Genomic DNA, 12,959 nt, shown 5'->3' with positions numbered 1-12,959 from the left:
CGGTTAAAGCTTATACGAATCTATACGACGTTTAACCACTAGCGGGGTTAACGCCGCCGGTCGGAGGCCAATTTCTATCCACCTAACCGAATATGGGGGTTGGGTTGAAACTTACACGAATCTCTTATGCATAAATGCTAATATGTAAATGCAGCTTGTTCTTTTGTGTTATTATATCACAAGTTTGTGCTCACTGCCAGCCATGTGTGGTAGGGTTTTCCCGAATATCTCAGATAATCGCTTCAACATGCAATGTTTACCTACCATGCTGGCACCGGTCGCTATGCGCATTTACATGTCATAGCTACTCATTTTCCTCACGAGGCTGAGTGGGCCCCGCAACAGCCAGTCACGGAATCAATCATTTGCCTGATACAAATTTCTTGACACGCCGGGAATCGAACCCGGGTCTCCCGCGTGCAAGGCGAGTGCAGTGACCACTGCGCCATAGGAGCTGACACGAATCTCTTTATCCGAATTACATCGTCCGGAATCTGCTTCAAGCCATTTGCCGGTGGCTATTCTCGGCTGTGACGAACAGAAATATTTTTCCTTTCTTCTTTTTTTTAAGGAAATGCAAAGTATTCATAAAATAATTGGATCCCAAGATGAAGCTAAAGTCATTTGCATAGAAAAAACTTCATCTTTGACTCTTTTCTTTTTTGTTGTAATAAGATTGAGGAAAAAATTGCTTGGCTTACTCCCTTCCACAGTTCCACCCACCCACCCACCGGCGGAGTTTAAAGATAGAGCGGTTTTAGTGTAAGTTGGTAATATTAGATACGTAGACTGTAGGTGTGATTCTCAGCTGCTGATCACAGAATAACCATCACAGACCGCAGATCACTCAGAGCCTCAGAGTAATCTAAAACCCGACTTGCACTATCTGTAAACTACAAAGGGCACAAAGTTTTCAAGTACAGTCGCATTTTACTTAAAATCGTGCTTTACACTTAATGTAATAATTGTTGGAAAAGGAATGAACTAAAGTTATAGGTACTTACTCGTATATAGTACCAACTTAACTTCCTAGATAGGTACTTCACTTATTACCTGATTACGGATAGGTATTAACTTATTAAGACTATTAAGTTATTAAGTAAGTAAATCTGTAAGTAGGACGCTCTTTTCTGTTTCACAATTTGAATCTGGAAATTCATTTTAAATAATTTCCTCTGTCCGCTTCATTAGACGAGGAATTAGTTCAACTTGATTAACTTTCTGTAGTTTCCTCCGCAAAACCCTTAAAAAAAAAAAAAAAAAAAAAAAAAATAGGTGGTACTATAAGATAGTAACGTAGACTGCAGGCAAAGCCACTAGCTGCTTGCTGATCACAGAATAAGATCACTCGGAGCCTCAGAGAGTATGTTGATCTAAACTCCGATTCAAACTATCCGTTCAGGTCACGCTAATTGTTGTAAACGGAATCAACTGAAGTTATACTCGTAAGTATAGATACCATCTCGACTTATTAGATATGTAGGTACTTGACTTAAGTATTACCTGATCAAGGGTATAAAGACTATTAAGTAAGTAAATCTGTAAGTAGGACGCTCTTTTCTGTTTCAAAATTTGAATCTGGAAATTCATTTTAAATAATTTCCTCTGTCCGCTTCATTAGACGAGGAATTAGTTCAACTTGATTAACTTTCTGTATTTTTTTAATGTACGTTAAAAAGAGGGACAAAATTAAATTTACCGTAAAATTTACAGAATTTCTTCCTTTTACCGTTGGAAATTTCACTTGGAAATCTTGAAATCGATTTATTATTTGGCGATGATTTTTACTTAAAATAGATTTTCTCCGTTTGTGGATCATTTTCTCTTGAAATCAACTTATTAGTAGATCATTTTCACTTGAAATCAACGCATTAGTTAATCGTTTTCACTTGAAATCGGCTTATTCGATCATTTTCACTTGAAAAATTCATTTATCAGTGATGCCTGAACCATCTATTGACAATGTCCTCGAGTTTCTCGGGCAACAAAATAGTAAACAAAAAAAAGAAGGTGATTATAAATGACACGCAGAATAGAAATGGAAACATACACATTATCAATGTCCTTACTCGTTTGCTTCTTTCACTTCTCCTTCGCCTTCTTCTTGTGTCTTCATCATCATCGTCATCTTCTTCGGTGGCATTATCAGTAGTTTCGTCTGTACGGTCCATGCCAATTTGCCAATTCACGAAATGGATTAGGTTTTAGTTTTCAAAGTAGGTCTGTATGTGGAAGGTGGTAGTAGGTACCCAAATTGTCAACAACACAAATATTCTGATTGGGATGACCAGCAATTTTGAAATTCAGCCAGTGGCGAAATCACGTTGAATACAACGATTTCCCGAAGGTCCACGAGCAACGTTGCACGAGGTATCCGAGTGGGTGACCATGTGGGCAATCGTGGCTTTTTTTTAAGTGGTTTGACAGAGGGAACTGTAACTGCTAAGGTCTTATCGTCCCGAAATCGAAGAGATTGAAGCAAGACAGCAATAACGGATAGGAGAAAGCCAGCCGTTCCGAGAACGAACATTATCCCATCAGGATAAAATCCGCCCCGGGCGGGAATCGAAAAGCGGTCAAAATACCGCCAAGGGCGCAGCAACCATCTCAACCAAACGTTTTGTGTTGCATCCTTGTCACATTTGTGAACTACATACCAAATTTCAAGTCTCTAGCTTAGTTCCCGAGATATTGTTAAATTACACTCACATTTGTGAACTACATACCAAATTTCAAGTCTCTAGCTTATACCGTTCCCGAGATATTGTTAAATTACACCGAAACTTTGTGAACTACATACCAAATTTCAAGTCTCTAGCTCATACCGTTCCCGAGATATTGTTAAAATACACCAAAAACCGCTAAAAAGCGGCTACATACCAAATTTCAAGTCTCTAGCTTATACCGTTCCCGAGATATTGTTAAATTACACCAAAAACCGCCCAAAAGCGGTAAAATGCCGCCAACCCAAAATACCGCCAACCGCAGCACCTATTTTAACCAAACGTTTTGTGTTGCATCCTTGTCACATTTGTGAACTACATATTTCAAGTCTCTAGCTTATACCGTTCCCGAGATATTGTTAAATTACACCGAAAACCGCCAAAAAGCGGTAAAATGCCTTTGTATTTAGGCTCTAGGGACCTCAAAACGTGTTTTGGCACTAAAAACTGACCATCGAAAATTTGACCCGATTACATTACTTTCCTTCCTATAGGAGTATAGGATAAGGAAAGTAAAAAAACATCTATACATGTAAAAACATCTAAGCAATAAAATTAATCATGTATAGGAACTACGGAACGTTTACATATATGTACGTACATAATTACGTATACAGGGTGTTCCGCGAGGGTTGCTGCATGACCTGAATGGCTACCAGAAAACCCTATTGCAGGACTCATCAACCCTCAAGCGTTGTACAGTCGTTCGCGGAACACCCTGTATACAGGTGACCGTGAAAACTAGTGGGTTAAAAAGAAGAAAGAAGCTTGAAGATTCCAGGAGAAGAGAGAGATAGGAAGGGAGGAAAAGAGAGGGAAAGAAGGAGGACCAGAAAACCCTATTGCAGGACTCATCAACCCTCAAGCGTTGTACAGTCGTTCGCGGAACACCCTGTATACAGGTGACCGTGAAAACTGGTGGGTTAAAAAGAAGAAAGAAGCTTGTAGATTCCAGGAGAAGAGAGAGATAGGAAGGGAGGGAAAGAAGGAGGAAGAGAGAGAGAGAGAGGAGATAGAGTGCATGGAAGTGGGAGAGAGAGAGAGAAAGACGAAAAGAGAAAGAGGAAGAGAGAAAAGGAGAAAGAGAGAATGGAGAAAACTGAGAGAGACAGAGAGAAAGAGAGAGAGTAGTAATGGGAGAGAAAGAGATAGAGTGGTAGTGGGAGAGAGAGAGAGAGAGAGAGAGAGAGAGAAAGACGAAAAGAGAAAGAGGAAGAGAGAAAAGGAGAAAGAGAGAATGGAGAAAAGAGAGAGACAGAAAGAGAGAGAGTGGTAGTGGGAGAGAAAGAGAGAATGATGTGTCCGTTCCTTAACGACTCGTGCAAGCAGTGAATATCAAAACCAAGCTATAAATCATGATAGAACAAAACAAGAGAAGAAGAAAAGCAACAATAAAAACCTGAATGGAAAGAAAAGAAAACACGAGGAACAATAACAAGAAAGAGAAATCTCAACATCCACACAACCTTTGAGGGAAAAAATCCAAGGTACTTCTTTTCTTTCGACCAGTGGCGGGGCTTTCATTACAGTTAGGGACTGCTTCCTCTCTCTAACAAGGGTCCTGTCTCATCATCTCCTCCAAAGTAGGCATCCACAAAAAAAAGAAAAAACATGCTAATGAATAAAAGAGTCCTCAATGGAGCCTTGACCTTGACTCAGAGCAGAAATGCAAGAAATAGAACAGTTGCGCTTACGTGGACGAAGTTTCTAAGTCAAAGAGCAGAAAAAACGAGGAACAATGGAATTTTCCTTTTTCTTCTACGACTTCTAGATCGCGAGATAAATCGATTTAAATAATACCGGTAAAACTTGAACTCTGACGTCACGGCATACGCTCCCGTACACGATGACGTCACATCAAATGTTCCAAGCAAAGCTCCCTCGCAGGCAGCACATTAGTGTGTTTGTGCGCATACGTTTCTGGGCATTTCTTTCTGCTCCCTCCGCAAGCGTGCTTGCATACTGGCGCTACCTAGCGGACGAAAAAGACAACTGCCTGAAGTCTGACGTCACACATCTTTGAACTCTTTCATTAGAATGGAAAATAAAAATTGAATTTTCGCCTTTTACAGTTATTTTTTCGGAGTTTTGACCTCGGATTTGGATTTTTCACAACTTTTTACATAGGAATCCACCATTTATTAATAATTTTTACCTATTTGCAACTGCTCCATTGAGGTTAGTATTTTTTCGGCGAGGGTCGATGGTCGTCGTTGTGGCCACACACTGAGGCTAAAATACAGAACGGAGGAGAGCATTGAGCAGGTAGACTGTAGAGCAGTGGTTCTCAAACTTTTTTTGCATGGCACCCCCTTTGGGCATATTCTCATTTTTTCACGCCCCCCCTACCTTACCCAACCCCTCGGTATATTATTTTTACCTATGGGTTTTATGGAATAACAAAACGAGAATTTGAAACTTTAAGATTTTTTTTTTTATATTCAAGTAAGTAGGTTACCTATTTATAGGTTTTATGAAATAACAAAACGAACCAACCTCAGTGGCTCAAGCAGTTAGCGCGGGAGGAATTTCAGAACTGGAGGTTTATAGGAAAAGCTAATACCTCCCCCTGATTTGTCTCCACGCCCCCCAGTTTGAGAACCTCTGCTGTAGAGGGAAGTGACGACTTTGAACCACAAAGAACTGAGAGCAAAAAGCTCTATATCTATAGTATACTCTTCGCTCCACTGTTTTTAGCCCTAGGTACTACTTGAGAAAACAGTAAGTGATTATTCTAACCTGTGGAGTGTCGATTCTAAGACCATCAGCTGATCGGCATACCTAAGTCGTATTTCCTTTGGCGTGATAGGAAAAAGGGGGGAAACGATCTTCAGAAGAGGGGAAATTCCGAAACGAAAAACGAAACGATCTTCAGAAGAGGGGAAATTCCGAAACAACTCTACTGTTTATCGGAATTATGAGTTTATGGTTCCCCCTTTGGAAACCTCACGCCACGCCTCTGGCTTCTGCGAAGAAAGAAAATGACAGTAATTTCCCCCCCTTACGAGTAGCTTAAGTTACTGTGTATAAAATTTCCCAGTCGAAGCACGTTTTTAAACTTCGGGGCGGAACCCCTCTCTCTCTCTCTCTCTCTCTCTCGCGTCGATAAATTGACATTATTCAAATTGGAAGTCAGGGCCGTCACGACTCAGAGAGTTCTAATTTACAAATCACAAATTGCAAATACACCTAACAGGCGAAAATATACAAGTAGAATAATGTGTTCGCATTAACGGAGATAATGTTAATCTGCTAAAATCTATGTATGCCTGGTGCTATTAAGTTCATCTCGGCACCAATCCAGTTGCAAACCATGCTCAACAGTGTTTAACTCAAAAGTTCCTCAGCTCTCGAAAGGTACCGATGAAAGAAATTTATGTGACGATGTGAACGGACCCTTAAAACCTTGATATAAAACCTCTGAGATGTGCACTATGTGCTTTTGTTCTAACTTATTGAAAATATGTTAAATTTAATAAATAAATTTAAAAAAATAATAATAAACCTACTGACCAACTGGGTACGATTTCAATATGTACTTGTTCTTTCCCTATCTATAGCTATTTCTATGCTTTACTTTTTAGGGGGGGGGGTAATGGTTAAATTTGAGTTTAAAAAGGGGGTATTTGTCTAAAAAAGGTTGGGAACCACTGCTCTATAGTATACTCTTCGCTCCACTGTTTTTAGCCCTAGGTACTACCTACTTGAGAAAACAGTAAGTGATTATTCAACCTGTGGAGTGTCGATTCTAAGACCGTCAGCTGATCGGCATACCCAAGTCGTATTTCCTTTGGCGTGATAGGGAAAAGGGGGGAAACGATCTTCAGAAGAGGGGAAATCTTCAGAAGAGAAATAAAAACACAACTCTACTGCTTATAAGAATTATGAGTTTATGGCTCCCCCTTTAGAAACCTCACGCCACGCCTCTGGCTTCTGTGAAGAAAGAAAATGACAGTAATTTTTCCCCCCTTACAAGTAGCTTAAGTTACTGTGTATAAAATTTCCCAGTCGAAGCACGTTTTTAAACTTGGGGCGGAAAAAAATCCCAAAGCTCTGCTGAAGAACAACTTTGCGTGTTTTCGGGGCGTTTTGAATGCCGCCTGCCGCCCTTCGTGCCGCCAACGCTTGGTACAATAAAAAAAACGAACAAGTTTTTGTTAACTGGAGAGACATTTTAGCACTTTATTTTCGGAACAAAGTTTATAGGAGAAATATAAAACATGGGAAAATTAGAGAGAGGAGGGGAGAGAGAGAGGAGGGGGAGAGCGGAGGAGGGAGAGAAAGAGAAAGAGAGAGGGAAAAAAAGGAGGGAGAGAGGAGGAGGAGAGAGAAGAAGGAGAAGAGAGAAAGACCTTGTAGGTAGGTACTGCTTTAATAATAAAATATTTTCCTCTTGATTGGAAAAAGAATTTATCTAAGATGTAGGTATAGATATTAGTTAGGTAGGTAGGTAGGTAGGTAAGTAATATTTTTTATTGTTATTATGCGGGGTACACTAAAAGGGCGAAAAGTTTTAAAGAAAATTGGCAACATTGCAACTGTGTTCAACTTGTTGCTCCATTATATTTAACTCCAATTTTCATTTCAGAGTACAATGTCGGAATGGAGGCTCGTGTTTTGGCTCACGTTCATAATTCTGGCGGTCACCAATCTATTCTATCTCGTGTTCGGCTCGGCCGAAATACAACCCTGGAACGACCCCAACCCTGTAGTACAAAAGCCGCCCCCCCGAAGTGAAATAGAAATCGGCCCAGAACCCGAATAGAGTGCCCCAAAACCCGAATAGAGTGCCCCAGAACCCAAATAGGGGGATGCTTGTAGATTGAGTACGAATAGACTATCTTTGGACAAGCAACCACACTAGTAGATCATTGATGGCCGAGGCCACAAGTGAGCGTATTTGGATTAACTTCGGATCAAGCAATCTGATTGGGGTTGATTTCAAAAAATTCCGCCCGGGGCGGATTTTATCCTGATGGGATAATGTTCGTTCTCGGAACGGCTGGCTTTCTCCTATCCTGTCTTCCTTCTCTCTTCGATTTCGGGACGATAAGACCATAGTAGTTACAGTTCCCTGTGTCAAACCTCTTTTAAAAAAATTCTCCTCTCCTCTCCTTTCTTCATTACTTCTGTTCCCTTTTCTTTCTTCTCTATTCTCTTCTGTTCGTCTATCATATTATTTCCTTCTATTTTCTTCTCTCCTCTTCCCTATTCCCTTCTGTTCCATTTCTCCTCTGATGGTCTATTCTCACACCTAGCCCCTACATTAGGTATATATATAATCAAGTATATGTACACTAATTTACAATAGGTATTATACAGTAGGTGTACATACGTACGTACATACCTTTCTAGGTATACATAGAGGTACAGTGTTTGACCCTTTCCTTTAGAATTGGTGTTGAAATATGGACAGGGATTACCTATGGGTTTTAGTGTTAGGAGGTATTAGGAAAGAAAATAAATATATTCCCCCGCATTTAATACCGAAAACTTTTTAATTAAATCCACCCCGTTGTCCAGTGGCGACTTTCAATTTAACAGTTTTTTTTTTTTACGAATAAAAGTTCTAAGTTTTAACTTGACGATTTTGTTCATTTTGCTTTCACTTCAACAGTTCAACTATTTTATTTCTATAATGTGTGGCCAGCCTAGTTACCTTGGTTGCTAGCGCGTCTGACTTGTGAGCGCTAGGCCGTGGGTTCGATTCCCTCTGACCCGACGCCACTAGTGATGGCTATACTCATTGGTTGATTTTTACTTTTTGTTTCTACTAGTAGGTATACGTACCTACGTTGTTGGTAGGTTACACCTATATGAGAGCATACAGTTTAAAGCTTAAAATCTACAGTTTAAAGCTTAAAAAAAAAACTATCGATTGTTTATAGATTGTTAAGGTATGTCCACACATACTTAGTCGACGGCCGATCGACGAGGTGAATCTATCAAGGCAGTATGGACGGTTAAGTGAACATCGATCGATGGCCGGTCGACCATGTGTGGACACAGCTTCAGTTAGGTACCTACCTACCAGTTTAAAGCTTAAAAAAAAAACTATCGATTGTTTATAGATTGTCAAGGTGTGTCCACACATACTTATTCGACGGCCGATCGACGAGGTGAATCTATCAAGGCAGTATGGACGGTTAATTGAACATCGATCGGTGGCCGATCGACTATGTGTGGACACAGCTACAATTAGGTACCTACCTACCTATAAGTGAAAATGTAGAAAGTTAAAGGTCTTACCATCTCTCTGTTCCAGTGTGCCGTCAGTTACAGAACGGGGTGCAGGCCCTGTTTGGCCCGTCCGACGCCCTCCTAGGCCCCCACGTGCAGAGTATCTGTGAGGCCCTCGATGTCCCCCATATGGAATCGCGCCTGGACCTAGAACTGAACAGTAAGGAGTTCTCAGTAAACCTCTATCCGTCCCAGAAGTTACTCAACGCTGCCTTCAAAGATGTGATCCGCTTTCTCAACTGGACCAAAGTGGCCATCGTGTATGAAGAGGATAACGGTGAGTAGAAAAAACCGTCAGAATCTATTTTGAGTTAGCTACCTATCTCCCGACAGTCCCGACCCACCAATTTACCCTACCTAGCAAAAACTATTAAACTGGTTATTTGACCAAGTTCTAAATTTAAATTCTTTAACAATCACTTTGTTTGTACCTACATTTATTTATGTTTGTCCGTTCGTCTCACCAGAAAATTATTCATTCCACCTGATTCACAAGATTTCAAGTATGTATTTCAATTTATATGTAGGTACTTACTTACGTATATAAAAAAAAAAAATCGATTTGAGTTTGATCAGAATTCACATGAATCACTATAGGTACATGGCCCAGGATGTGACGAAGAGGAAAGCCTATTATAACGTAAATGACTAATTTGAAGCCCGCGTTTCTGTCCTTTGTTTCACGTTTGGGTGCAACCCTCCCCTCCCTCTCCTCATCCTCCTATTCTTTCTCCCCTCCTCTTCTTCTCCCTCTTCTCTCCTCCTCTTCCAATCATCCTCCTTCTCCTTTTCCTCTTCTCCCTCTCCTCCTTCCCCTCCTCCTTCCACCCCTCAATTCTATCCCCTATCTGCTATCAGATTGGAGGAAGCATTGTGGTTAAAGTGACGCCATATTGTTCATTATCTCCTCTCTCTCTCTCTCTCTCTCTCTCTCTCTCTCCCTCTCTCTTTTCCTCTCTCCTTCCTTTCGCTGTCGATATTGACATGTATTCCAAATTGGAAGTCAGGGCCGTCACGCTCAGAGAGTTCAAATTTAAATCACAAATTGCAATAACCTACCAGGCGAATTTATACCAAAGTAGGATAGATGTGTTTCTGCATTACGGAGATAATGTTAATATGCTAAGAATCTATGTGATGCCTGGTGCTAGTTGTTCACTCGGCACCAATTCCAGTTGCAAACTGCTCAAGTGTTTAACTCAAGTTCCTAGCTCTCGGAGAAGGTAGGTACCCTTTATACAACTCCACGTAGTAATACCCTAGTATTTTTAAAACTGAAGAGAGATAGAGTGAGAAGGTATGAAGAAAGAAAGACGAGAGAGAAGAGAGAGGAGTAGAGGAACAGAAGGAAAGAGAGAGGAAGAAGGAACAGAAGGTACAGCGAGGAGGAAGGAAGAGGATGACAGAGAAGCAGAAAGAAAGAGACAGAGAAGAAGAAAGGAGCAGACGCCGAGAGCAGAACGCGAGAAGTGAGAAAAGTGACAGAGAGAGAGGTAGGCGAAAGGTTTGTTTTTCTAATGGTTTTTATAAACGAGAGTTAATCCGAAGATCTAAATTTCTAATTACGTAGTGAAGGAAGAGAGTAAACTAAACATATTAAATTGAAAATCAACATAGTCTAAGCGTGAATACCATTTGTTATTATATTTTGTACTCTACTTATCATATAGAGTTATATGCTACTTATTATTTGTCTTCATGGGATATATTTACTCTGATATAAATCTAAATAATAAAAAAAAAGAATGATAAAAATAATACTCGTATAGGTAATTATAACAATAAAACAAAAAAAAAAAAAAAAAAAAAAAAAACATAAAATCCCATGCTCTCATGGCAGGAGACTAAGTTTTTTTTTTTTTTTTTTTTTTTTCCAAAAAATAATATCTATAGCTAGGTATTTATGTATAGGTATCTGGGTTATGTGCAATAATTTCTTCCCTCTCCTTCCTCCGTCACTATCGCTCTCTCTCTCTCTCTCTCTCTCTCTCTCTCTCTCTCTCTCTCTCTCTCTCTCTCTCATTCTCTCTTATTACTCCTTCACATCTCTCCTAAAGCCCTTAGTATGAAGTAGATAAATCGAAGATCATTTTATTTTGAACAATATAAAATTCCTTACAGTTAAAAGAAAAGAAATAGGTAATAATAAAAAAATGTAGGTACTTTCTTTGGATCCGCTGTGGCCCATTTTACATGACGTACCCCTCCATGTACTTACCATCCCCGACGTTACTTAACCTTGACGTCTGCTGTTTCCACAGGCCTATTCAAACTGCAAGAGCTGGTCAAAACTCCGCCGACGCTAAAAACCGAAATGTACATCCGCCACGCCAATCCCAGTACGTACAGGAACGTGCTGCGAGAAATCCGCCAAAAAGAGATTTTCAATTTGATCATCGACACCAGTACCACTCATATTAGTCAGTTCTTCCGAGCGGTAAGTAACCTAACTGTTAAATAATTTAATTTTATTAATTTGGTTTAGGTCTAGGTAATTTCGTCGGCCCGAAAACGAAGAGGCGTAAGTGTAAAAATCACGATTTTGAGTTATCATGTGTATCGGAAAAAATCTGCTGGAAAAACATATTACCTACATATAATGCTTTAAAAATGTTTTAACGAATAGGTAAGCATGTACTTTGTGAAGATTGTGCAGTAGAAAGGGTTCAAAAAATAAATTTAAAAAACTTATTTCGGCCCTCCTGAAAAAAATGTGATTTTCGCACTTACGTCACTTCGTTTTTGGGACGACGATTTGTTTGCCCTAATATTTTCTACCGTCGATGTCGGCTCGGACTGAAAAGAAAAGACTTACCTACCATCCCTTGTTTAGACATTTTGTTTGATAGAGCAGGTTCCGCGAGATATTTTGGAAAAATCATACACTAGAATACTAGATAAAATGCAGTTTCAAAACGACCATCTTAGACTAGGTAGGTATTTATTTTCATCTTATACAGTTTTTTTAGAGGTTTGATAGAGGGAACTCACAGCTTTTTTTAGAGGTTTGATAGAGGGAACTGTAACAAAGAAAACTTGTTGTATTTTTATAATAAGGGGGGTGGGAGTGGGGAGTGCAATCTTGAAAGTTCAGGGTTCCGCAAAGATGTTCACCTTTTGAAAAGGGTTCCGCGGGCCAAACTAATTAAGAAACACTGTGATAGAGGTTTATAATGTAGGTAAACTGTGCCTACAAATATGCTTCTTAGGCCTTTTATTTAGTGAGCAAGTTACCGACCTCACTCACAATAACCTCACCACCATTTATGATCAATAAAATTCTATTCTATTCTATTCCATGTAGGACCGGTGTAAGCCAGCCGCGCTTGATTGTCCAGACGGTCACCCGTCCACATACCAACCACACTCAGCGCTGCTTAACTTCAGGATTCGGGATCAAATCTCAGCAAAAGCCTCATAGCTTAATATGTAATAATAAGTTATTATACAGGTTGTAAACCAGTAAACCGACACATTACTCGGTAGTCTCGGTATACAGGATTACAGGTTGTAAACTTCTAAACAAACCTGCCTCGGTGGTGTAGTGGTCAAGGTGCTCGCCTGGTAAACAGGAGAGCGTGGGTTCTTTTTTTTTTTTTTTTTACCTAATCCTAATTATTATAATGATCCTTTTTGAAATTATACAAGGTGTCCGAGTTATTTTTCATCTATTTATTAGTCTATTTTTTCTGGCTGGTTTATTTAGTTTTTGTTTTCATTGACTTTATAGGTAGGTATCAGTCAGTCAGTCAGTTACACAAGCGGCTGTATTAAGGTTAGATTAAGTTTGTTTGTTTGTTTTTGATTTTACCACGGTGAAATATTAGTAAGGAAAATGTGAGTAAACAGTGTACCTACATAGGTACAATAAGGACGCCCCTATGTACCTACAGAAGCCCGTATAAGTACCTTGCTTAAAAAAAAGTAGGTAAAAGTATCTACCTACATAATAATGAACATAAACCATTAATATCTGGGGGGGGGGGGGGCGAAAGC

General features: G+C 39.7%; 1 protein-coding gene across 1 annotated transcript; it reads left to right on the top strand.

The window, feature by feature from the left end:
• Positions 1–1,940: 1,940 nt before the first annotated feature.
• On the top strand, positions 1,941–11,400 carry LOC103518031 (glutamate receptor ionotropic, kainate 2-like; the record flags this gene model as incomplete). The annotated part of the gene is made up of 3 exons (XM_008483085.1): positions 1,941–1,992; positions 8,989–9,240; positions 11,225–11,400. Coding segments are annotated over exons 1-3 (480 nt in total), but the record flags the coding sequence as incomplete, so codon positions are not given.
• Between the last annotated feature and the right edge of the window lie 1,559 nt (positions 11,401–12,959).

Source organism: Diaphorina citri, unplaced genomic scaffold (genome assembly GCF_000475195.1).
Source record: "Diaphorina citri unplaced genomic scaffold, Diaci psyllid genome assembly version 1.1 scaffold2048, whole genome shotgun sequence".
NCBI lineage: Eukaryota > Metazoa > Arthropoda > Insecta > Hemiptera > Psyllidae > Diaphorina > Diaphorina citri.
This window is presented reverse-complemented; position numbering and strand designations above follow the sequence as displayed.